General features: G+C 43.5%; 2 protein-coding genes across 5 annotated transcripts in view; one reads left to right on the top strand and one right to left on the bottom strand.

Annotated features, from left to right (window-relative positions):
- The window catches only part of Dcaf6 (DDB1 and CUL4 associated factor 6), a 117,846-nt gene extending 106,451 nt beyond the window's left edge, over positions 1 to 11,395 (top strand). For all 3 annotated transcript variants that reach the window (XM_029478272.1, XM_021161442.2, XM_021161509.2), the window contains 5 exons: positions 2,033 to 2,171; positions 3,688 to 3,844; positions 5,216 to 5,304; positions 7,454 to 7,559; positions 10,919 to 11,395. In XM_029478272.1, coding sequence (XP_029334132.1) covers positions 2,033 to 2,171; positions 3,688 to 3,844; positions 5,216 to 5,304; positions 7,454 to 7,559; positions 10,919 to 10,983 — 556 coding nt within the window. In that variant the 3' untranslated portion in view covers positions 10,984 to 11,395. The remainder of the gene's footprint in view (positions 1 to 2,032; positions 2,172 to 3,687; positions 3,845 to 5,215; positions 5,305 to 7,453; positions 7,560 to 10,918) is intronic.
- A 2,477-nt stretch (positions 11,396 to 13,872) lies between these two features.
- The window catches only part of Gpr161 (G protein-coupled receptor 161), a 44,780-nt gene continuing 32,740 nt past the window's right edge, over positions 13,873 to 25,912 (bottom strand). For both annotated transcript variants that reach the window (XM_029483659.1, XM_021167111.2), the window contains exons 4-6: positions 23,202 to 23,306; positions 21,554 to 21,673; positions 13,873 to 19,067 (exon numbers count right to left, since the gene is read on the bottom strand). In XM_029483659.1, the coding sequence (XP_029339519.1) occupies positions 18,802 to 19,067; positions 21,554 to 21,673; positions 23,202 to 23,306 (491 nt within the window). In that variant the 3' untranslated portion in view covers positions 13,873 to 18,801. The remainder of the gene's footprint in view (positions 19,068 to 21,553; positions 21,674 to 23,201; positions 23,307 to 25,912) is intronic.

Genomic DNA, 25,912 nt, shown 5'->3' with positions numbered 1-25,912 from the left:
ACCACATGGTGGCTCACAACCATCCGTAACGAGATCTGACTCCCTCTTCTGGAGTGTCTGAAGACAGCTACAGTGTACTTACATATAATAAATAATAAATAAATAAATAAATAAATCTTTTAAAAAAAAAGAAAAATTTGGACCAGTTTACATTTGCTTCCTTAGTTCTTCAATAAGCTTGTTAGTCAAATGCTCTGTTACTCTGTAGAGCAGTTTTATGAATGCTTTTTAATTTGCCTGATAGCTTGGAGTATACCAATTTTTATTAAAAAATTTTTAAACAAATTATGGAAATACATAATTGTAACATGAAAATTCTCACTAACAATTTGCTGTTCCCAAGCCCTTTCTGTGAACACATAAATTTGCTTTTCTCTGAACATTTAGATTAATGCCTAGGCAGCTGCAGTTTTTACTGAGGAAATATGTATTTGTATTTTCCACAAGATTTTTTTATTTTTTATTTTTTTGAGACAGGGTTTCTCTTTGTAACCCTGGCTGTCCTGCAACTCTCGATGTAGACCAGGCTGGCTCCAAACTCACAGAGATCCACCTGTCTCTGCTTCCCAAGTGGTAGGCTTAAAGACATACACCAGGTCCCAGCTTTCCCAAGACTTTTTAAGATGTAAAATTGCCAAATCAAAGCTTTATACATACTTTAATATATAGTATCTATTTTTTTTTCAAAAAGGTTATGTTCTGGGACTCCAGCACAGCGCTGGTAAGCGTATAAATCTGTGTAATCGTGTTCCCAAACTGTGGCTGTTTCCTGAAGCTGAGCCTTCTGTGCATACTCCAGTGCAGTGTTCGCCCTAACAGCCACACACATGGATGCTCAAAGCAGAGCAAATGCACACCTCTGAATAAACGTCCACAAGTAAAACCACGATAGTGGAAGTCAGAAACGTTTCCCTTGAAGGACGAGAGATGAGAGCGGTGGGTGCATGGCAGACTCTAGATCTGATGATGCTCAGTCTGATCAACATGAAGAGAAGTCTGTTTATTGATGACACTATCATCTTTTTGTGCCTTTAGTCACTGTTAAGTCATTTGTTTTAATTACCAATTTGTAGTTTTAGATCTTTCGGACTTTCCATCTGCTGCATGTCAAAATATGGTGTTTTAAATGACAAATTAAAGCTTCAGAATTAATTAATATTGGCTGTTTGGAGAGTATTCCCTTGGTAATAAAATGAGCTTTAAAAGAGTCCTTTGTTCTTGAATAGCTACTACTGCCATCATCTCCTTTGTAGGGAGAATAGAATGTGTCTCACTAACCGGGAATCTCTCCTTTGGTGTGGAGCCATATAAAGGAGATGCTAGTGGAAGATCATCTTCATTTTATCTTTTACTGACATCTGTTCTCTTCTTGATTAGTCTGCTCTTGGGACATCTTTAAACTATGTCAGAATCTGTTAATTAGTTTTCTGCTGTTACCATGTTACTCCTAGTTTCTTTGGGCTTTTCTGTATGGCCTTTATAAAGAGAAACATTTAAAAATTGAATAGAACATTGTTTTTTTGGGTTTTTTGTTTGCTTTGTTTTGTTTTGTTTTGTTTTGTTTTGTTTTTCTGAGACAGCATCTCAGGGTTGCCTTGGTCTCAAAATCCACTTTGTAGTCAAAACTGGTCTTGGGTTCCTGGTCCTCCTCTGCCTCCCAAGGTTTGTCATTCCAGGTCTAGATCACCAAACGAGGCTAAATAGGATGTTTTATTTGAAGTAAAATTACACATGAATTTTGTCTGTTTCGTTTTATAAAATAGACTTTAGAAACTAGTATGACGCATGCTATTTTCTTTACTTTTTCAACCAGTACCCAGATCCTAAGTGACCACTGAACTAAATATCCTGTTGTCGTTACTCAACTATTGTGATGAAGTCTGCCTTTTTATGCTTTTGGTTGGAGGTGCTTTATTAAAATGCTGTGCTTTAAATATATTATAGACTTACTGTGTTTTGACATTTTCAGTATTATTCAGAAGTTGCTCATGAATATTTATTCTTGGATTTTGTTTTAATGTGCAATCCATAGACGCTCGGCTGTTGCCCGCATTCAGGAGTTCTTCAGGAGGAGAAAAGAAAGGAAAGAAATGGAAGAGTTGGATACTTTGAACATTAGGAGGCCACTAGTAAAGATGGTTTATAAGGGCCACCGCAACTCCCGGACAATGGTACCGGCTGCTCATGGCATTCTTTGATGAGATTGCAGTTCGTGGTTTGTCTGTGGTGATTTTGTTACTTCTTTATTCAAGCATGTTTCTTTTAGTCTGCTAATATATTGCAAGACAATTCTACCTTACTAAGGAAATATATGTAAGCTAGAAAAAAATATTTTAGCTTAGAACCAGTAGCTGTTGATTTGATTTTTGTTTTCTTTTGTTTATGTTTGCTGTCCTCCTTTGGGAATTTACCATTACATTTTTTAAACTTCATTTTACAATATTTTGTTAGTTTGGAAAATAAATCTGTACATGAAATCCAGGTTGACTATAAAATGCAGATGCATTAGTTATAACACCTTTTAAACTAAGCACTAAAAAGCGGCTTTGATCACTCTGTCTCTCCTTGCTTTCATTTCTTCATCTTTGAAGAAGCCAGGATAGACCAGGTGATCTGGTAGTGTTCAGAATCCCCAAATCTGCATCTCATGTGCAAGGTAACTAACGTAACTATTACTCTAAACAGTTCCTAGCTAGAAAGTGTTCTCTCTGGCTGCAGTGTTCGCTGCAAACCTGCAGATTATGTTTTACCTCTTCTTCCTTTCAAGGAATAGGCAAAAATAAACTGAAGTGAGGAAGTAAATAGCTGGCCTTGCACATGTCATTGGTACTAACAACATCATTTTTAAATGGAAACTCAATTTTAACAGAAGTAACCAATTTGTATTTTATGCATTTTGCCAATTAAACTTTTAGATAAGACTAATTAAAGGCGGGCTGAGGATCTAACCAAGTGGCTGAGTGCTTGCCTAACATGCACATGCCCTCAGCTTATTTCTTAGCACAAAAGAGATGCAAGCACAAGTACATGCACAGCAGCTTTTACTGTGTGCATTACACACGTGTGGCTGTAGGGCCTCCTTCCCTGCTGGCTTGTGTGAGCGCCAGGAGTGGCCGAAGCTTCAGGGGAAGTGATTCTTAAAGACACTGTCTGCAGTATAAAGATCTTTGTATGCTCCTTTCATGTTTATTAAATAGGATAGCTATTACATGTATCATATACCTTTGCTTGATTGATTAAAGATATGTCTTTCTTTTCTTAACTCTTTGGGCTTCTAACAGTTAATGAAAAAAATACTTTTTGTTCTTGGCAAACACAAAAGACAACAATTCCTTTATCCTATGAAATGTTGTTTTCTTTATAAAGCTGAAATGGCATGGTTTTTAGAAAGTTCATCCATAAGTATATACGTTTTTCCATTATACTGCTTTAAGCCCAGACATTGCATTTATTCATTTAGCATGTGTGAAGTACCTGTTGTGTGACAAATCCTGTTGACATTGGCTCTTGATGCCTTTCTACCATGTTATTGCCCATGGTGAAGTACTATAATGATTTTAAGATTCTTAGAAGAAACAGACTTTATTATTTATCTTTTTAGAATCAATTTATTTTCAATATGAGGATAGAATCTGCTTTTCTTTTGGTAACTGTGACTTGGCTGTCCTGCTTCATAAAATCCCTCAGATAAAAGAAGCCAATTTCTGGGGTGCTAACTTTGTAATGAGCGGTTCCGACTGTGGCCATATCTTCATCTGGGACCGGCACACTGCGGAGCATTTGATGCTTCTGGAAGCTGATAATCATGTGGTCAACTGCCTGCAGCCCCACCCATTTGACCCAAGTAAGTAAGACACCTTTCTTACTGACTGGGAGTTGCTGCGGTCATTCATCAGCTACGGGGAATATTACAGAATCTGAGTGATCCTACTAAGCTCTGCTGAAGATAGTCATAGCTCTACATGGACTTCAAACAAAGAATTGATGAATGGGAGAGGGTTCACAAAGCCCCATCCCTAGCTAAAAAGATACTACTGGCAGTTGATGGCTGCAGGTAAAGGGAGAGTCTGTTTCCTCAGGGATGTGACTTCTGGAAGAGCGTGTGCCCATGCTCTGGTGGCTGGAAGCTCAAGCACATACTGGCAGCACTCACTGGACTCAGTGGATTTAATGAGTACACAGTTGGGAGGGGAGGCAGGACTGAGTCTGGGAAGAGTTGGAGAGGGAAGAGAGGATGGATTTGATCAGAACAGTGTGTACACGTCTATGGAATTTTCAAAGGACAAAGAAATATTTTTTTAAGGTTCCCAACCTCAAAAAGAAAGAAAAGAATATGCTTTTGACAGATATTCTAAAAAAATAAGTTTATTCCTCTAATAGTTAAGTTTTATTGTCTCAGAGTCTGGCATGACTGAGTTACTCATCATGTATTCAAAACAAACCTCCAAGCCTTTTTAAGTCCTCACAGGTCAGAATTAATTTGTTAGCATAAAAGAGAGTTGGCTTGTTCGTGAAGTGGCCATGTAGTTCATAAGAAAATAGTGAATAAGACAGAAATTTGAGTGACTTCAAAGTGGCCTTAAATTTTTATACTACAGTTGGTTACTTTTAGGAACCATTTAAAATTATAACTAACAATTAATTATATAATAAAAAGACTGGAGAGATAGCTCAGCAGATAAAAACAATTATTACTCTTTTTTTTTTTTTTTTTTTTAGACAGGATTTCTCTGTGTAACAGAAGACTGGATGTCCTGTACTCTGGATTAGCTTTTTAGACCATGCTGGTCTCAAACTCACAGAGATCTGCCTGCCTCTGCCTCTGCCTTCTGAGTGCTGGGATTAAAGGCACTCACTAAACATTTACTATTCTTGTAATGCACTCAAGCTGGTTCCCAGCACTCATATTAGACAGCTCACAACCACCAGATAATTTAAAGCAAATCTTTGGCCAGTTACAGTGTCATACACCTTTAATCCCAGTACTCAAGAGGCAGAGACAGGAGGATCTCTGTGATTTTTCAGGCCAGCCTGGTCTTTATTGTGAGTTCCAGGACAGCTAAGACTATGTAGAGAGACCCTGTTTCAAAGAGTAAAACAAGACAAAACATCAAAAGTATTTATAGTAGTTTTCAAACTAAGTTTTGTTAACTTTGCACCTATGCTTAATATTTACATCTTGAATTTATGATAAAGATGTAAATTTTCTTTTTAGTTCTAGCCTCATCTGGCATAGATTATGACATAAAGATCTGGTCGCCACTAGAAGAGTCAAGAATTTTTAATCGAAAACTTGCTGATGAAGTAAGACTTTTACTATGCTTACTATTTTAATTTTTACCTAAAATGTTATTTTAAGGGAAAAAGCTTATTATTAATTGCTAACATAAAACTAAGGCATTTGGTTAAGGAAGTCAAATCTTTAATCTCAGTACTCATGGGCAGGTGGGTGTCTATGAATTCAAGGCCAACCTGATGGTCTACATAGCAAGCTGTAGGCCAGCCAGGGCTACATAATGAGAACTGTCTCAAAAAAAGATGGGGAGGGAAAAGAGATCAAATCTTTTGAAAAATAAAAATGAGATAAATAATACTAGAGGTAAAAATCAGATTAGTATCTTACTAATTATAACATTGAGTTTAATAACACATCAGGTATATCTTAAAGAAAAATAAGCTTGACTGCCATGTTTATTATGTATAACAAAAAATCATTTAAAATTTTGTCTTCGTAAAAGTGTTTTAGCTGAAAACAAATTGATTCTGTAACCTGTAATCCACCTTCTACTAATCAGGAAGCTGAAGCAAGAAATTCTGGTCAGACTGAGCCACAAATCAAGACCCTGTCACAATAAGCAAAGCAGGAGTGGGGGGCAGGCAGACAGAGGAGGGGAGGTGGGGGAGGAGAAAGGAAAATAATCTTACTGTATGTACCTCTCTATAACTGTAGACATATTTTTCTATTTTGCGTTCTTCACGTAGGGAATTAGGACTGCCCTTCAGTGTGAGGAGGTAGAGGAGCAAATGGACAGATGCCTTTCCTTTATTGTTGGTTTAAGACTCCCTTAGATCCTTGCTTTTACTCACTTTCATTACATACAAAATACTGGGTCTCAGTGAAAGGGGGTGAGGGTGGGGGAGATTTCACATTATCATTGTGAGCCTTAAGCATTGAACCTTAATCATTCCTACTCTCTCCTCTACCACGAGTCCTTGTCTTTCCCCAAGACAGTCTCCCTTCTGCTTCCTTCTTGTGTGTGTATGTGTGTTGTGTGTGTGTAAAATTCTGCATATGAGAAAAAAATAGCTTTCCTTGTGCTTTCGTATCATACATGTATATATGTGTGTATAAAATTCTGCATGTAAGAGAAGACACAAGTACATGGTTTCTGCACTTCTCCTGTTACCATCTCTGTCCTTTCTCTCCCTTTTACCGTTAGACCTCTTCCTCCCCGCTCCTACTCACCCTTCTGTCTTATGCATATGATATATTCTTCATGGCAGAAAAAAACATGTTGTGTTTGTCTTTCTGAGTCTGACTTATTTTACATAACATGGTAATCTCATTTCTACCCATTCTTTTGCATAATCTAACCCTTCTTTATGCTCACTTAAACTTAACTGAATATATGCAACATTTTCTTTATCTGCTATCTGCTATCTAGACTGCTTCTGTAGTTTGGCTTTTATGAGTGCTGCAGCAATGAACATGTATTCATGAGTATCTCTATGCTATGCTGGCTCAGATTCCTCTGGGTAAGCATGGGAGTGGTACAACTGAGTCATAGCATGGTCCTGTTTGTAGTGTTCTGGGGAACGCTTCAGACTGAGCCCCACGGGGGCTGTGGACTGCTTTATTTTCCCACCAGCAAAAGCTTTTTTTTTTTCTCTCTGAAGACCAGGCTGGCCTCGAACTCAGAAATCCGCCTGCCTCCGCCTCCCGAGTGCTGGGAGTAAAGGCATGCGCCACCACCGCCCATCCCAATATTTCACTCTTTGAGTAGATTTATTCATGGCTCTCAGACATATTTATGTATTTTGATACTATTGTGAATGGGATTGTTCCCATTTCTTTCTCAGAATGCTTGTTATAGGCAAACTGGTGGTTTTCTATATTGAGTTTTGTATATTGTTACTTTGCTTGAGGGACAAGGAAGGATAAAAGAGACTAAATATGGTTCAAGTACAAGATACGCTTGAAATAATAAGGTAATTATGAAACCCATCATTTTAAAGTTCAACAAATGTAAATTTTTAAAAGAAATGCTGGTCTCTGATCTTCTTTTAACTGCAAGTAATTGTTTGACATTGAATAGCCTTAAGGTAGAAATAAAGACATTATACATAAAATAATGAAAAATATTTCTCTTAAGGCTTACTGAATTTTGAAACTGTTTTATAATCTTTAGAGCAAAGGTGCTATTCCTTTTGACACACTTTTTAACTGCTATAGGTCATAACTCGAAATGAACTCATGCTGGAAGAGACTAGGAACACCATTACCGTCCCAGCCTCTTTCATGTTGAGGATGTTGGCGTCACTGAATCATATCCGAGCTGGTAAGAACTTCTACTCTATCATTAAAATCATTATTTTATTTGAAAACAGTAAGCCCTACCTTAGAGATCTATGTGATTTTCTTAATGTCCAAAAATGAAATCAACAACTTTAGAACTAGGATTTCTTTCTGTGAACCCTTGACCTAACACTGTAAATTATGTCCTTATAAAACTCGTTTATTGGAAAATGGTAAAATGCAAGCACAGTCACTTGAGAACTCCGTCTTAGGTAATCTTCCGGTAACCAAACCATACCATAATGCTTGGGGTACAGTGCACTGCTGGGTGGGTGTAGTGGCACTCCCTAAACCCAAGGGAGGTGGAGGAAGGAGGGAGGAAGAGCTGTCCAGAGTCACCCTAGGCTACGTAGGAAGTTCAAGGCTAGCCTGAGATACTTGAGATCCTGCCTCCACTAACAAAAATAATGAATAAGGTTATGCTGAGTATACTACCATAGATTTATGTAAACATCAGTAAAGCCCTAGTGAAAAACAAGCGTTATGTGGTAAGGAAGGAAGTTGTGTTAGTGTACTTTTCAATAATGTTTTTAAGATTTAATTATCTTTATTTTATGTGTATGAGTTTTCCTTCATGTGTATCTGGTACTGTATGTATGAAGTGCCCACAGAAGCCAGAAGAAGGTATTGGATCCTCTGGGACTGAAGTTACAGACTATGGTTAGTGGGTGTTGGGAACTGAAGCCAGGTTATAGAAGTGATCTTAATTACTGAGCCATCTCTCCAACCTCTTAATACATTTTTTAGATGATAAACTCTGGTTCAGTGACTTGTATCTGAAAACTATGTATCATTACAACTAATATTCCAGAGTAAATTGCATAATCTGTATTCATAACAGTAAAGTGTGTATTATGTATGCTTACCACTTCTCGTTGACTTCATAAATGCATTCACGTGTTGAGTATTATGCATCATTTATAGAGTACTTATATTGTATCAAATATTAACTGTTCACTTATTTATTTAGAGGGCTTCTCTGTAGTCCTAGTTGTCCTGCAGTTTGCTCTGTAGACCAGGCTGGCCTCGATTCACAGAGATCCACCTGCCTCTGCCTCCGGAGTACTAGTATTAAAGCCATGTACCACTGACACAGCAAATACTAGCCCTTTAAAAAAATTAAATACTTTATTTTAGGTTTATTTATTTTATTTTATGGTATGAGTGTTTTGCCTGCATGTACACATGCATGCCTAACACAAAGGGGATTCAAAAGAGAATATTGGATACCATAGAACTGGAGCTAGAGTTGGTTGTGATCCATTGTGTGGTGCTGGGAACTGAACCTGGGTCTTCTACAAAAGCAGCAAGTCTTCCTAACCCCTAAGCAATCTCTCCAGTCTCTCAAATATTAACCCTTTAAAGTAGGCTTTAATAATTTGCCCAGGCCATTACCTGATGAACATTAAACCTGACTTGAAGCTACATTCCCTTTGACTCAGGGTTTCACGGACAGCCCTGAGGCCAGCCCATTACTCTGACATGCTAACCCTGGATGATAAATCAAAATCTTCCTCTCCTCAGAGTTTCTAGAATTAAACTGTTCCCTCCCATCTGGTGTTTGGTGTCCTTCTGTTGTGGACAGCTTTAAGCCTGATCTATTTTAATATTTTCCACAGTATTTGGGAAATGTACCTGTCAATATCTGTCTTAAATGCTACCCTTCCTGTGGCAGTGGCTTTATGCCATTGTCTCCATACACCCTGGTGTGATACAGCTTATCTTCATACCTCACATTCATCCCTTCAGTAAGCCTAACTCCAGCGTAAAGCTCTGTGGCACAGTGCTTGCTTACTTACTGTGCCTGAGGCTCTAGGTTGAATTCCTCAGCGCTGTGGAAACCAACCAAGGACACTAAACACCTTCACTGAACTGTCTGTATAAGTCCTGAAGATAGAAAGATATGTGTATAGCATTTGCTATCCAAAAGCTAATAGTCTAGTCGGGAAAGACAGGTTACACTAGTAGTTACCTCGTTACAGTTACACTAGTAGTGTAACCTGGGTCATTGTTGTAAGGTTCATCAAGGACTTTCCAGAAAATGTGGAAGAAGGAGCTCATGAAGAAGTTGGGAAAGTTTAACAAAAAGCTTCATAGTTGTCCTGGGCAGAAGCATGACCTAGTGAATTATGCAAAAAAATGCCCCAAGCAAAGGAACAGCAGCTGCCAATGGGATATGCCTAGGAGAGCATGGTACAGTGGCCACCAAGTGTATGACATATGTGTACACTTGGATATTGAACCAGATAGGGCTTACCTTGAGGGAAGAAACTGCATTTATTTTAGTCACCATTGTTATCTCAGGTTCCTGAAATGTAGTAGATATTGAATTTTAAGAAATCTTAAAAACAGAAGTACACAAGCCTCTTACAGGTGTGTCCAACTGGTAACCCACAGGCCATGTGTCCCAAAAGAGCTGTGAATTCAGTCCAATGGAAAATCATAATTTCATTGAAAATACTGTTTCCAGTGTAAGAGGGTTTTTTGTTTTTTATTTTGGGGTTTTTTTTTTGGCAAAGTTTTTGTTTGTTTTATTTTTGCAACCCGATTGCTCTGTTTTGAAGCGTGAACTTTGTAAATGACATCAAATCACAGTGTCAGAAGGTGGAACACATCAGCATGCTCTCCAGGCTTTTCTCTCTTGCATCCCCTTCCAGGTCCCCTTAGTTAAAACTTAGCCTCTAAGACACCTTGTTTGAAAAACCACTGCAAGAGAATGTAATATATCATGGTCTTGTATGTTTAAAATTATATGGTATTGTATATACTGTATTATGTTTTCATTCTTCATTACCTTTTGAGGCCAAATTGAAAACTTATATTGGGGCTGGAGGCATGGCTCAGTTAAGAGTACATGCTGTTCTTCCAGAAGACTGACGTTAGGCAGCTCACAGCCGCCTGCATCACCAGCTCCAGGGCTTCCAGGGCCTCCAGCCTCAACAGGCACCTGCACTCATATACACATGCCTACTGGGCATGCGTGCACATACATATAATTTAAAACATTGAAAAGTAAATCTTAAAAAAAAAACAAAACCTTTAAGAACCAGGTTTGGTGGTGTATGACTTTAATCCTAGCCCTAGAAATGCAAGGCAGGTAGATCTCTGTGAATTAGAGGCCAGCCTGGTCTACAAAGCCAGCCAAGGCTACATAGTAAGACCTTGTTTCCGAAAAAACAAAAACCAAACCAAGACATCTGTATATACTAGTGAGTAGATTTTTACATACTTAAGTTTTGAATTAGAAATATTTTTTGTGGTTTTAAATGAAGCTCTAGAGGTTATTTACGATAGATACTAAAAGGATTTTGAGTGTGTATGATTCTTATGTCTGTTTTCCAGACCGTCTGGAAGGTGACAGATCGGAAGGTTCAGGTCAGGAGAATGAAAATGAGGATGAAGAATAAAGAACTCCTTGGCAAGCACTTAGATGTTCTGAGATTTGTATACGACATTTATTATATTTTTTTTTTCTTTACAGAACTTTAGTGCAATTTAAGGCTATGGGCTTTTTTTGGAGTTCTTCCCCATTTTTGGGATAACCAAACATTGGTTTGGAATGAGTGTGTGCATGAGTTGGGAGAGTGTGTAAAACAACGTAAGCAAAATGTTTTTGAAACTTTTTGCCGTGTATGGAGTCCTTAAAAAAAAAAAAAAAAAAAAAAGCAAAGTGCAATACTTCCTAACCCTCAGATGTGGGAGCTTGGATCAATGTTGAAAAGTCATTTTCATTGTAGTGAAAATGTTGGTTCAAATAAATTTCTACACTTGCCATTTGCATGTTTGTTGCTTTCTAATTAAAGATGTTGGTTGCTTTAAGATATCCTAAATTTGACTTTTTATTTAATTCTTTGCTACTTTACCCACATTTTCTAGTCATTTCTCTAACAAAAGAGGGCTTGCTGTTTTCTGAATTTAATAGTCCTTTCCATCTTGACCTCTGTGTGACCAGATAATGTAAAAGGCCTTTACATTATTCTTCCCTTCTTCACTTTTCTTGAGCTACTTCTCATGATCTGTTGATACCTCATCCAAATCAGTCACTGAGTCTTATAGATGGTTTACATTAGCACAAACTCAAGGTTCTGTCTTCTGGTCTACCTCTCTGTCCATATTCCTGAATTACTATGATCAGTTAGCTGACTCTAGCATCCACCTCCACTTCAGACAGTCCTCCAGGCCTATGTGTACCTTACAGTGTTTTCCTGAACTGTTCCGTAGACATAACCTCTTCCACCTCCTACATTGTCTGTGTTTCCCTCAATCTAATGACATCTATACATTTCTCCAACCTACTTACAAAAAATAAAGTCTTTTCTCAGCACCTGGTTATTGGTTATATACTTTCTAATGTCACCCCACAGGCATCCATAGCTGCCAGCCTCTTCCAGAAGCCAGAGCTGCCAGATGGGAGAGGAGCCCATGCTGCCTCCTGATCCCTTACAGATAAAAATTCCTGGGCAAGCAGAGTGCTCTACCTGTTGTTTAGTTCAATAAAAGGAAGGACTACTTCAAAAACAGGAGTCTCTCTCTCTCTCTCTCTCTCTCTCTCTCTCTCTCTCTCTCTCTCTCTCTCTCACACACACACACACACATGCATGCACACACACCTTTTGCTGTTCCTGGCTTATAGGCAGGATAAGACATGAGTCTCTTTGAGAGGATGTCTTTGGTTTTCTAGTCAGTGAACTCTTGGCATCTGTCTCACTTACAAAGGACAGCCGCTCAGCTCAGCTGCTTTTCTGTGACCTTTAGTTGAGCCAGTAACTGCCTTCACTATCCCTCCTTGCCAGCCAGCAGTTAGAGAAGAAAATGAACCAAGTGCTTGGGCTGGTCATTGAACACATCCTAAAACAGCCATCCTATACTACCAAAACTAGAACACCGATGCCGCAGAGAAAGTGTGGAGTTCTCAAGGCTGAACTGTAGGTCCATATTGTATCTCATCCATCACCTTCAGTGCTAGCCTTGAACTCTAGCTCTGGACCACATCTGGAAACGGCTTCCAGACCCTGCAGAGCTGCCTGACAGATGAAAGGCACAGCAGACCTGACAGTCTGCCACACTCATCTCAAGCATGGGCCCTCTCTGTTGGTGCTTTTAGTGTATTTGCTATGCCAGCTGCTTTTCATTAAAAGCAGTTTGCTTTTGGTTTAATTAGCAGGTAGCTTAACTGTTCCTGTTATTTTCTTTGACCTAAATATCCTGCCAGAAGAAATGACTGAACCAGACACTGAGAGGTAGACATAAACTTTCTCCAGCTGGGCCACAAACCATCATGAAGATGCAGCAACAGAGGCATTTCTATTTGGAATATGGACCCACAACCCACAAGTTGGCTGCAAACTCAAGAGCACCTGCTGCTAGCAGAAGATAGATAGCTTTGTCATGGAAAGTAGGGGTGACATTAGGCCAGCAGCATGGATTTGCTAGAGGGCAGAGGGTGCTGGAAGACTCAGGTCAAAGGATAATTGCTAGGCAAAGATCAGAACAAAACCAAAGGGCAGGTGTCTACACTGTCCCTGTACACTGATGGAGATATGGGAACTGCGGGTGTTCTGTTCATTTTCCTGGAGTAGGCCAGCTAGACAAATAGTTAAGGATACATAGCAAAGACAAAATTTTGTCCTGGCCACTTCAGGATTCAGTGGAGAGAGAGTGGAGTGGCAGAGAGGAGACTGGCCCCAGGGTTCTACACACTCAGAAAAAAAAAGATGGTGTTGGTATAAGCAAGGGAAGGGAAAAGATAAAGCATGCACCTTGTGCAGGGGTGGTTGTGTTTATGCTAAAATCTGCTCCTCAGTATCTCTGTTTTGATATGAAAGGGAGACTGAAGAGGTAGGGAGGTGGGGAGGGAGATGAAAAAGCACTAGTTCATTAAACCTCTTAAAAACCAGGCTTAAAGCTGGGCAGAATGGCGCACACCTTTGATCCCAGCACTTGGGAGGCAGAGGCAGGATGGTTTCTGTGAGTTTAAAGACAGCCTGGGCTACAATAAAAAAGAAAAAGCAGGCTTAGAGTGTCTTGAATATAGTATGCAACAGTCTTGTAACCCAATACTTCTTGAGTTTAACTGCCTTGGGAAGTTTAACTATCAGTGGGTCCATCCAAGTGACTTTAATATGGGGATGCTCACTCCCAATTCTGCAATAAGTTTCTCAATATTCAGTCCTCTTGTTAGCCCGTGGGGAGGTGAGATAGGAATAGGGCTATAGGAAGTTCGGGGAAGGGACAGGCATCCAGAAATGTTCATAGAGCACAAGTCCAAGTACAAACTGACAATTTACACAGATACACACATTCCAAAAACATTTAATCAGGTAAACAAAACTAGTCTAAACACACTTTTACTTATTCATAAATACTGATTTACATATAATAACCCAGACAATTTTATCCTCAAAAACACCATCCAAAACTTCAAGTTAAATATATTTCAGGATTAGGTTGGGCTTTTAATTTTGAAGTTTGGTTTCTAACCATGTCTTCTTTCAGGTATACATCATCATCAGAACAGAATACAGGACATTTGTAAGCATGCCTATACCACCAACAGATCCATTCCTAGGCATACAGGCTTTCTACCACACTTAGCATGGTCTTTGGGAAGAACTGGCTCATCTGTGATTTTTTTTTTTTTTTTTTGGTGTTTCAAATAGTGTCAAAAGGAAAACCAGAAGTGACTGCTGTCTCCTAAGCCATGAATACTGCTTTTAAAAATTCATTTTTAAATAAATGCAATTGACAATGAGCAGAACTGTGCTTGTGGCAATCATGTGCAGATCAGCGTTTGTGCTTTGAATTCTTTCCAACAGATGATCACCTGACATTGGGACTTTCTGGGGAGCCGGGGTCTGGAGCCCCTTGTTTCTTCTTATTTAATAAAACCCAGCTGGCCCACTCTGCTAAGGATGACCTTTAACCTATTCCTTGGGCTACAGGCTTGATCTTCTCTCAGCCTCATGACCAAGACGAAGTGATTTGGCCCTGATCTCGTTTTGAGACACAGGTTTTCTATGGCCTTCCTGGATCCTCATTGTCTCTACCCCTAACCCACAGAACAGTACCTGCCTGTCCCTCCTTGTAGCCATTCATGGCTGGTCACAACCATGGTCCTGTGGTTCATGTCATAACTCCCTTCCTTCATCCCCAGGCTTTCTCTGGTTCTGAACACTCAGGGGAATGGCATGGACACCTATCCCTCCTCTAAATCTTCCATCAGGGCTTGGAAGACAAGAGCTCTGGGAACTGGGAGCCAGACACTTGTCACTGCTGGACAGAGCAGTCCTCAGCACCTAACGGCATTGGGGTGGGGTAGGATGTTCTTTCTGGGTATAAGGAAGGTCAGTGTTGAATTGATGTCCTTTGGGATTCTACAGATCATCTTTAATTCAGGGTAATGTAGAAATACTTGTTTTGTGTGCAATCAGGCCATTCGTGGGGAATGAAGCCTGCCCGTTTCTGTTCCTACTAACCTCTTGCATTCCAGATCCTACTCAGCTTTTCCAACATCCTCTCTATTGTCTGCTTCTTGTCAGAATTCCTTCATTTCCATTAAGCCCTTTTGTACTGAATAGGAACTAAGTTCCCAGGCAACAACCCTCAACAAGATTAAGTATCCTGAATTGGATAACATGTCTTTTGAAGGTTCCGGTATTAAGAGATCCTTGTAAAACAGGAAGGAGTTGGCCCCATCAGATACACTGAGAAGCAAGGCCAGTGTCTCAGGTCTATGTCCTGTGCTGGATGCACCATGAGCATTTCTGTAGTCTGCCAAGCACCCTATGCAGGCAGTATCCTTGGATTCTGTGTCCCTATATATAGATTACAAAACTTCATTTTACAGATGCAAGAGTAATTTGCCCCCGAACGCCTAGCCAGTTAATTGGCAACCTGAAATCTTAACTCACAGTCATCACACACCAGCAGCATCCCTACTGTATCCCTTCTGCCTGAAGCAAAGGGAGATGGTGCATTTGAAAACTTCAATTAGTGCCTAGCACCTAATGGGCTCTTAGCCGTTTTTTAAGTGAGGCACACAGTGAGACCTAATACATGCCTGTTCTTGGCCCCCTCTTGTTCAGCCACATCACCCTCATTATTCCTTCCACACAGGCTGGAGGTATGAAATGAGGCTGGACATGTATCCTGAGTTCATCTCATGATCCATTGAGGAATGTCTCTCTAATCTGCAAGGCTAAGGAGCACATTGTCCATTTGAAAAAGCACTCCATCTCAACAGACCAGCAAGCTCTCTCACTGTATCAACATTATTTTCTGCCTCTTGTCTAGTTCCAAACTACAGTGGTCTGTTGCTTATACTGAGTTTGTCCTGGGGGTGAAGGTTGAATTCTTGGTTGAAAGATGGGATCAGTTATACAAATGAGAAATTACAAACATTAGCACCAATGGGCCATGGTGCAGTGATTTAAGATCACACAGCCCAGTACAGATAGTTCCTGTGAACTCCAACAGGGGTTGCATGCATATCTATATATATGATAAGAATCAGCTACAAGGCTAGGGACTTGTAGTCATGGCAGAGCTCAGAGGAACAAGCCACCATGTTTTGTTTTTGTGTTTTTTTTTTTTTTTCCTCTCCACAACAATACTGCTGCCATCTAATGTCTAAGGTCTTGAACCTCCCATTTGGGTTGTCTGGTCAGGGAAAAGCAAGGTGCTGAGCTGTATACACTACAGTGCTGGACCCAGTGCCTTCTCGGATGCAACAGGTCACACGGCTGGCATCTGGAACACAGCACAGGAACCAAGACAAGGGCAAAATCTTGGTAAAGCAGCAGCAGAGATGGGCCACGGCCCTACAAGTGATCCTGTCAGAGTCAGAAGGACTGAGGTATTTAAAGCAAAACAAGTGGCCACATGTCCCACCTACCCCCACCTATGGTTCCCCTGGGAAGGCCTCGGGCCTGCCACTACACAGAAGTTTGCAGCAGGTTTTGCCATTACATTGCCAGGGCTTAATTGGGATGGTGGGCTTCTGCACAAAAGGCAGGTATCCTCCAGAGAGGACAAAAGAGACTACATGGAATGACCTCTCCCTCTCTCCCCACCCCACTTCTCTCTAGCTCACTTGGGCAAACCAGAATCCCTGAATATGCAAAACCATGGTTCTGGCCCCTAAAAATCCCCCCAAGACACAGTCCAGATGGTCACCTGCTTCATTGGCTCAACCATAGCACCCTAGCCGGAATACTCCGGTGAGGTGCTGACAGATCCACAGTGTTAGGCAGATGAGTAGGCTTCAAATCCTTTAAAAGGGATCACTTCTTGAATACTGGAGACTCCTGGGGTCAACCAATAGGGTTCAGAGGCCTCAGCATCCTTTCCATAAAGGCTAGCCCAGGGCAGTCAGAAAAGAGCTCTCTACCCTTTGAGTCTTAAGCCAATCCATTGTACCAACTGACAACCCGTACCTAGGGGGCGTGTTCCACTTCGGTGCATACTGGGTAATTGGGAAAAGGGACCCTCCAGACACCGGGCAAGTACTAGAAAAGGAGAACAAAATACACAGAGAAGACAGGCGCTGCAAGGGATGCAGGACCCGTCCTCCCTGCCACTCCCCTGCACCGGTGACCTGGAGTAGGTGACAAAATCAAGCACCCAAAGGCTCAAGCCAAGCCTCAGGAACCACAGGCAAGGCACTGTCACACCAGAAGCCAGGCAGCCCACAGGAAACACTTGAAAAGTAAACCACTCAATTGGCTGCCTCGTGGCAGATATGGCAAGGTCTTAAGACTTCCTCTGCTCTGTGTGGTGGACAGCCCTGCTCATCGCTTATCTAAAGCAGCCAGGCTTAAGAGCAGCAGAAAAGATCATCTTACAGACCCCCCCACAGCAAGCACTCAAAGCCCAAACTTGTTCTAGCTCAAAGAGCAAGAGCAATCCAAGCCAACAAACCCCACCCACTGTCCCACATCTGCCTCAGCTGTGGCACCCTCTTCATACCCACGGCTCAGTAGTCGGCAGTTAGGACTGCCCTAGACAGCCAAACAACACAAAGACAGACGTGAGGGCCAGAGCATGCAGGTGCTCTTCCTGTACTCACTGGGCACACCCTCAAAAGTATACAGATCCTGGGTCACCCGCCAGTCATGTTCAGTTTGGCTCCATCTCTTAAATTACAGATTCAGAAGCCATCAAAGGTCAGAGCTGGAATTACCTTGGAGGCTACTTGTTCCCACTCCCACACCTTTCTTTTCTCCACATGGCCTAGTGACGGGACAGGATGTTCCAGGTGACGTGCAGACAAAAGCCAAGCTGGGTCAAGAACCCAGGCTATGAACTCGGGTCCAGTGCCCTTTCTACCTTGAGCCAGCCCCAAACTTGCTATGACAGTCACAATTGCCTCTGGAAAGTGAGGCCAACTATGTTTGCCAGTCACTCAAGCATCTCCTATATCTCCCCCCAAGTTCCCCTCATCTGCACATGACCTCAAGTCCCAGGCTTAGTGATGTGCCTTAACCTCCTGGTTTTATTATTCTGGAAATGAAGTGCTTGGTATTCGCCCTTTCTTTTATAGTGGTTTCTCCCTTCTTTTCAAATAATAGTAATAATAAAAATCTGTCAACAAGGAAGTGGGTGGGGTGGCCACATCTTGGGTGGCCTGTGGGCTGTTTATTGGCCGGCAGCAAGTGCTACCCAAGAGCAAGTCCTAACTAGGGCAGTAGATATGGGGTGTCTATGTAGGGTGCTCTACTCAGGAGCTCTCTGGACTGTTTTTGCATTTAGTCTAGTACTTGTGGTCCCACGCTGCCTGGATCAGAGCCCCCAGATGGTCTGACAGTGCTAGGGGGAGCCATTCTGTCCCCATGAGGGGCACGGAGTAGGGATTGCCTCGAGAGGCCTCACTGAGACCAGGGACAGCTGAAGCAGCTGGATACCATTGAAGACAAGAGCCACATGGTGGCTTCCCTTTCACATCCACCATCTCTAGTCCTCCTGAAGCCCCAGCCACATCTCCATCTGCTTCTAATGTGTGCTTTGGAAGCCTCGTTCCATCCCAGGAGCCCTGAAGCAGCCCACATGTGCTTTACAGAAGACAACTGAAGTCAGAGACTGGAGACAGTACTTTCAATTCTCCTGGCTGCATACCAGATGTTTCCTTCCCGGTGTCTGGCCCTCTCTGAGTGGTGACATGTTCCAGGGTTTTGGCACAGGCACCAGTACCAGTAGCTCTGCTGCGGCCCCACTGCCCTCTGAAGCCTTCATCTCTGTTCTGCAGCTAAGACATTCCCTTCTTTGATGCTCTGTAGATGCAGCCTCTGATTCACAAGAGTTCTGCTGCCTCGACGACCCCCAAAGCTAGCCCCTGGGACGGTCCGTGCTGTGAACAAGACCCCTGGCAGAGCCTCCTCCCCAAATAAGTTGATTTTGGCTTCAGCCTCAATGGCTTTAGCCAAGCTGGCTGCGTAACTGTCCAAGGATTTGTGTACTTCAGCTTTCACATGAAGAAGAGAGTTCTTGGCAGCCTCTGTGGGAGAAGGCAGAAAGGAAGGTTAGCAAAAAGGGATATGGTCTCTGCTGGCTTGCTACTCATGAGAGAGCAGACAAGCGAAGATTACAGGTATGGATTTTGACATCAGAGTCCCCAGGCTAAAATCTTGGACTTCACAATTTACATCCTGAGAAAGGCCAGACATTTTCTAGTTTAGTTTCCTTGACTATATAAAGAGAAAAAATTCACATGGTTACTGCGAATGAGTAAATTCTACCCGAAATGTTTTAGCTTTTACGTCTTCAATAGAATTTTCTTCTTTTAGCTCCTGGGTTGAACAGCCTAGGCTGTAAGCTTGCACATACTCAAAGGCCATGTCTCCTCCGCATTTCCCTCAGAGCCTCCCTCACTGTAGAGAGCCTCACGTTTGGAAGTGATGTCAACAATTCCACCATCCTGGGAAGGATTAGGAGCTCTGACACTACACTGAATGGAAAAGAGGGACAGAGGTGGCGCCTAATGACCAAACCTGAGCACTGGGTCACAGACCGTACTGCCTAAGCTCTCGGGGTATCTAGGGACCTTCTCCCCTTATGTTTTCTGGAGAACAGGCAGTTTGTGCCCCACTCTCCAGGAAGGAAGTGGAGACCTTAGCAGCACTAGTTTGCTCCCTACACAACATAACTGTTACCCCCTGCTCTAGCACCTTGCTCTCAGCACCCAACCAGCAGAGGGCGCTTCCAGCCCACTCCTAGGACACAAAGGGGCAGGCTGGGATCTGCGTGAGAGGTCTGGGAAGGAGATGGACTCGCTGTCCAGTAGAAGGGGAGTGTAAACTCTCAGAGCTGCTAGCTCTGTATTGAATCTGCTTTGCCAGAAAAGTAGATACTTACCATCCTCTCTGAGCTCCTCTCCCACCTCTCCCCTCACTCTGCAAGGGAGTGGAGCAGGGCAGAGGGAGACTTATTTGCATACTCAGCATTTACACCTTAAAGCCCCTGGCTCCAGCAGACTCAAGGTTCCTTATACCAGTGGCTATTCTCCCTTGGAGACAGGAGAAAAAGAGACTCCTACACAGGAGTGGCTCCCCTTGGCTTGTCTGGAGTGGAAACTAGCCCCAGGTCCCTAAGCATCAAGGATGCTCTGTGTTAACAGATGAAGCAGGAAAGCCCAGTCAGCGGGCTCTGGTCCCTGCAGGTTCCAGGGCCATTCATCAGGATGGCAGCTTGGCCTCCACTCACAGGGCCATATTTCCACTATTCGTCAGAGGGGACGGGCTAAGAGGAGAGGTTCAGATTTATAACTGGATACTATCCATAAAGGGGGGCAACTACTGTGGAGTAGGGGGCACGGGAACTATTTCATCCAATCAGGCTAGTTCCTGAGAAAGTTGGGAATTGTTTTTGAGTTCTCTCTCTGTCTCCCTGTCACTGTCTCTCTGTGTATCTGTGTGTGTGTTTGTCTACATGTGTGTCTGTAACTGTGTGTGTGCCTGTGTATGTATGTGTGTGTGGGTGTGTCCTTGCTCTGTGTGTGTGTACACGTGTATGTGTATTTGTGACTGTGTGTCTATGTGTATATGTGTCTGAGTGTGTGTATATGTGTATGTGACTGTGTGTGTACTGGCTAGTTCTGTGTCATCTTGACACAGGCTGGAGTTATCACAGAGAAAGGAGCTTCAGTTGGGGAAGTGCCTCCACGAGATCCAGCTGTAAAGCATTTTCAATTAGTGATCAAGCAGGGAGGTCCCCTTGTGGGTGGTGCCATCTCTGGGCTGGTAGTCTTGTGTTCTATAAGAAAGCAGTCTAAGCAAGCCAGGGGAAGCAAGCCAGTAAGGAGCATCCCTCCATGGCCTCTGCATCAGCTCCTGCTTCCTGACCTGCTTGAGTTCCAGTCCCGACTTCCTTTAGTGATGAACAACAATGTGGAAATGTAAGCTGAATAAACCCTTTCCTCCCCAACTGTTTCTTGGTTATGATGTTTGTGCAGGAATAGAAACCCTAAGACAGTGTGTCTGAGTGTGTATCTGAGACTGTGTATCTATGTGTGTATGTAACTGTGTGAGTGTGTGACCGTAATTATGTATGCGACTGTGTGTGGTTGTATGTATATGTCTATGTGTTTGTCTGTGTATGTATGTATGTATGTGTGCATATGTGTCTGTGCTGTGTGTGTGTTCATGGTATCTGCTGTGAGTGTATCTGTGTATGTTTGTGTATGTGTACCTGTGTATGTGACTGTGTATGAGTGTATGTATGTATATGTGACTGTGTGTGTTTGTATGTGTCTGTATGTGTGACTGTATACGTGGTACGTGTGTGTCTACAGCTGCATTTGTCCCACCTTGGATGCTGCTTGCTGTGAGTCAGATGCCTCAGAATTCAAGACTCAAGTGTCCCTAGTGGGGCTTCAGTGATGAGAAGGAGGCAGAGGCGATGAAGTCTTGGCATGTTCTATGGTAAGAATGAGGCTAGAATCCCCTCCTTGCCCACATGTCTACTGAGACACTTCCATAAGCCAACCTTTGATCTGTTCCACTTCGTCCTCAAATGTCACGGAGCTCCTCCTCTTGGGTGGGCAAGTGCAGTGCTGGGGAGGGTTGTCCTCAGAAGTGCCGTCTTCCAACAGCATCACATCCGTCCCTAAGGCAGGCAGAGGATGCACATGTATCTACAGACACCAAGGCCTCTTCTTCCCCCCTCTCTCTTAACTGATGACCCTGGCCCCGGCCCTTCAATACCAAAAGCATGCCCAGCTGCCTGTCCTGAAGCAGATGCCCTACGAACATCATGGGTGTGTCATCCATCCCAGGGTTTCACAGACAGGGGAGGAGCTGCCACACCACCGGCTGAATCTAGTGTACTAGTGAGTGGACAGCACCTGAGGAATAGCACCCAGGTCACCGAGGTTGTCCCTCCTGTACACCTGTACCACCTCTGCCTTGGCTTGTTTCCTGTTACCTTAGGGCACTGTGTCCAGGAACCCTTGGTAGGATAGGGATAGGACTTGTAGCCAACACCTAGATGACGTCATCAGTCAGAAAAAAAAAAAATCCTGTCTTCCCTGAGGCTGTCCTCTCCTCTGGTACCCAGAGGGCTGCACATTGTATGATGTCTTAGGAACCGTGGGTCATGAGGTTCCTTCAACCAGTGTCCTTCTTCTGTGGTCGGAGGGAAAGGCCAGTCTCTGCCATTCCCCAGTCGGCTTCCCCAGAATAAGACAGTAGAGTTCCAGTCTCTGACATCTGTCCACTGAGCCCTGCCTCGCCCAGAGCCAGGGCTTCGTTCTGATTTCACTAACAGCTATCTCTCCTACCCTAGAGATGACTTTTCCAAAGCTCCCAGTGAGCTTTGGAATGAAGGCTCAGCTCTTAAAGGCTCACAACCAAAAAGATAAAAGTTCCCAGGGGTGTGGAAACAGAAGAGCTTGGAGTTCACTGCCTCTCTTGCTGCTTGTCTGGTGATTTGAAACCACTCCCTCTATGGCCTAGAGCATCAACATGCACCAGCTCCTGATGTGGCCAGGTGCCTCACCAACATAAATCTGTGAATAAGGTGAAGAAAGCTTCCTGTCTCTGACCATGTTGTCCCCGATCAGGGCCACTCAGCCAAAATAGGATCTGGCCACCATGGCTCCCCACAAACACAAGGAGCAGGCCCTAACTTTAGGAAGCCAGTAGCAGGAAGGAAGCTGAGAAACAAATGGGTGGAGTCTAGGGCCTGAGCCGTCAACGATGGCATAATTAGTATAATTATTATATAATTAGTATAGTTTTTCACATTTAACTTTTCAAAGGCTTTCTCGTACTTTTCAACCTCACATCATGTGATGGGGAGAGAGAAGGAGCCAATGGGCCCATTTAATAGAGGAGAGAACAGAGGCGTGGGAAAGCTGACAGGCTGGAAGCTGTGGCAGGAAACCTAGCCTCTGCCTCGTACCATCCCCCCTTCCACAGTCAGCCCTCCATAGTCCGTCCTCCACAGTCCCCACTCCACAGTCCGTCCTCCACAGTCCTCCACAGCCCTCCACAGTCCGTCCTCCACAGTCCCCACTCCACAGTCCTCCACAGCCCTGCATAGTCCTTGGGGAATGGCCGGTCTCCCAGCAGCAGTTAACACAGCCAACTTACACAAGCGAGGGGTTTTCAGGGTTTTCAGAGTACCGCCTTACCTGAATCCTGAGAGTAGCTGAAGCCTGTGTCTCCGGTGCTGCTGCTGTGTCCCAGGGACTGTCCGCCTGCCATGAGCGCCGTGAGGTGTGGGGACAGACCCAAGTCTGAAAAGCAAAGTTGGCATTGGTAGAATAAACCCAGGCTCCTAGAGCTGGCTGGCGGGCTCGGGCTTCCTGCTGGGCAGCTGCCTTCTCAGCTTCTGGCCCCCCTACCAACTCCTTTTTGAATTCTGTCTCTTGGAAAACTCACTCCTGATCCACTGGGAGACAGATAACCCTGGGTGCTTTCCCCGGATTTTGACCCTTGTTTCTTTCCCACAGGGAAACTTCCTGACCATGTCAGAAACCAAGACAGGTGAGGAGAAAACTTAACAGCCATAAATAGTTCAAAAGCCTTCCCAAAAGTGGAGTCTGGAGAAGGTGCAAAGATAAAGACGTCTGTCATCTGATGGGTCTTTGTCTGTGCCATTCCATAACAGAAGAATAAAGACAGACAGGGTGACCTGGGAAAGAGAACTGAAGTTCATGCAGGGGACTGGAAAGAGCATCCTTCTCACCAAGGATGGCTGGCCCGGGAGACTGTCCAGTGGTGGGCGCCACCCACCATCTCAAAGCAGCTGGACCCCACCCTAGCTCTTCCAGTCTCAGCCTCAGCACCCCCTCCCCAGTGTCGGAGGAGCAGAGGGGGTGAAGCAGAGGCTGTGGCACTGAGACGCCCGGGGCAGAGGCTGCTGGGAGGCTACAAGAGAACTCTCCTCTGGAAAGCCAGCCAAGAAAGCTGTGTGGGCACAGCTGTGTGGGTGCTGAGAACCGGGCGCCTGTGGGATGACGCTTCCGGTTCACCCCACAACAAGGAAGCCTGCCGGCTCCACCTCAGAGGCTTCCCAGCTAAAGGGATAAGACGGTTCTCTACACAGCTAAGAAAAGTCCCCAGCATGACAGACATAGGAGAAAAAGAGGGACTGGCGGGGGGGGGGGGGGGAGACGACACGTCCCTAAGAGGAGACAACAGGTCTGGAGAGATCGCTCAGAGGTTAAGAGCACTGACTGCTCTTCCAGAGGTCCTGAGTTCAATTCCCAACAACCACATGATGGCTCACAACCATCTGTAAAGGGATCTGATGCCCTCTTCTGGTGTGTCTGAAGACACCTACAGTGTACTCATGTACCTAAAATAAATAAATAAATAATTCTTAAAAAAAAAAGAAGACAACAAAGATCTTAAAGAAAAGTCATTAACTGGGGTACATAGTAAAGTTCAAAAACTATCTGTGAAGAGCTGAAGGATTATTGAAAAACTAAAGATAAAAATCTTTAATAAGAGCTATCCTATGTAGTATCTGGGGAGTAAAAAAAAAAAAAAAAAAAAAAAAACTCTTAGAAATTACAAACAAGCCTAATAGATTTAATGGGCACTATGATTGAATGTGCCCCTGAAAAGTTCCTCTGCTGGGAACTTAATTCCCAAGGCAACAGCGTTGAAAGGTGGGGCCTAAAGAATGCACTAATGCTGTTGTCACAGAAAAAGTCAGTTTCCTTAAGAACAGCCATGAGGCTGGAGAGGCGGCCTAGAGGTTAAGAGCACTTGCTACTCTTACAGAAAGTCTAGGTTTAGCTCCCAGCCTACACACGGTGGCTCAACACCTTCTGAAATCTCAGTGCCAAGGGATCTGATGCCCTCATCTAGCCTCTGACAGTGCCAGGCAGGCATAGGCATACACACGCATACATGCAGGCCAGACACTCATATTCACAGTCACAAAACGAAAACAAATAAATGAAGAGGAGGAAAAGAGGGAGAAAGGAGGAGAAGGAAGAAGAGAAAGAGGAAGAAGAGGAAGAGGCTGAGGAGGAGGAAGAGAAGGAAAAGGAGGAATAGAAGGAGCAGAAGGAGCAGAATGGTTTTGGTTTAATCTTGAGTTTGGCCTTTTGCTCTCTGGTCGGGCCCTCCCTTGACTCCCTTCTGTTAGGGGATGGCACAGACAGAGGCCCATCAGATGACAGTGCTGTGCTCTAAAGACTTCCAACCGAGGCCGGGCACAGTGGTGCAGACCTTTAGTCCCAGCACTAGGGAGGCAGAGGCAGAACTCACAGGTCTCTGTGAGTTCAAGACCAGCCTGGTCTAGAGTTAGTTTCAGGGTAGCCAGGGCTACACCTGAAACCCTGGCTGGGGGAGAGAAGGAAGATGGAACAGGGACTTCCAGCCTTCCAAAATCTTAAGCCAAGTATAAATAGCCTAATAGATTTAATGGGCAGTATGGTTGAATGTGCCCCTTAAAAGTTTCTCTGCTGTGGGCTGGAAAGATGGCTCAGCAGTTAATAGAATAGCACTGAATGCTCTTCCAGAGGTCATGAGTTCAAATATCTCTTTTGGTGTATCTGAAGACAGCTATAGTATACTTATATATAATAAACAAACAAATCTTAAAAAAAAAAGTTCCTCTGCTGCGAACTTAATCCCCAAGACAACTGTGTTGAAAGGTGGGGCCTAATGGACTAATAAGAATGGCCATGAGGCTGGAGTGGTGGCCCAGAGGTTAAGAGCACTTGCTACAAGGCTGGTGAGATGGCTCAGTGGGTAAGAGCACCCGACTGCTCTTCCGAAGGTCCGAGGTTCAAATCCCAGCAACCACATGGTGGCTCACAACCATCCGTAACGAGATCTGGCGCCCCCTTCTGGAGTGTCTGAAGACAGCTGCAGTGTACTTACA

The sequence above is a fragment of the Mus caroli genome, chromosome 1 (assembly GCF_900094665.2).
Source record: "Mus caroli chromosome 1, CAROLI_EIJ_v1.1, whole genome shotgun sequence".
Taxonomy (NCBI): domain Eukaryota; kingdom Metazoa; phylum Chordata; class Mammalia; order Rodentia; family Muridae; genus Mus; species Mus caroli.
This window is presented reverse-complemented; position numbering and strand designations above follow the sequence as displayed.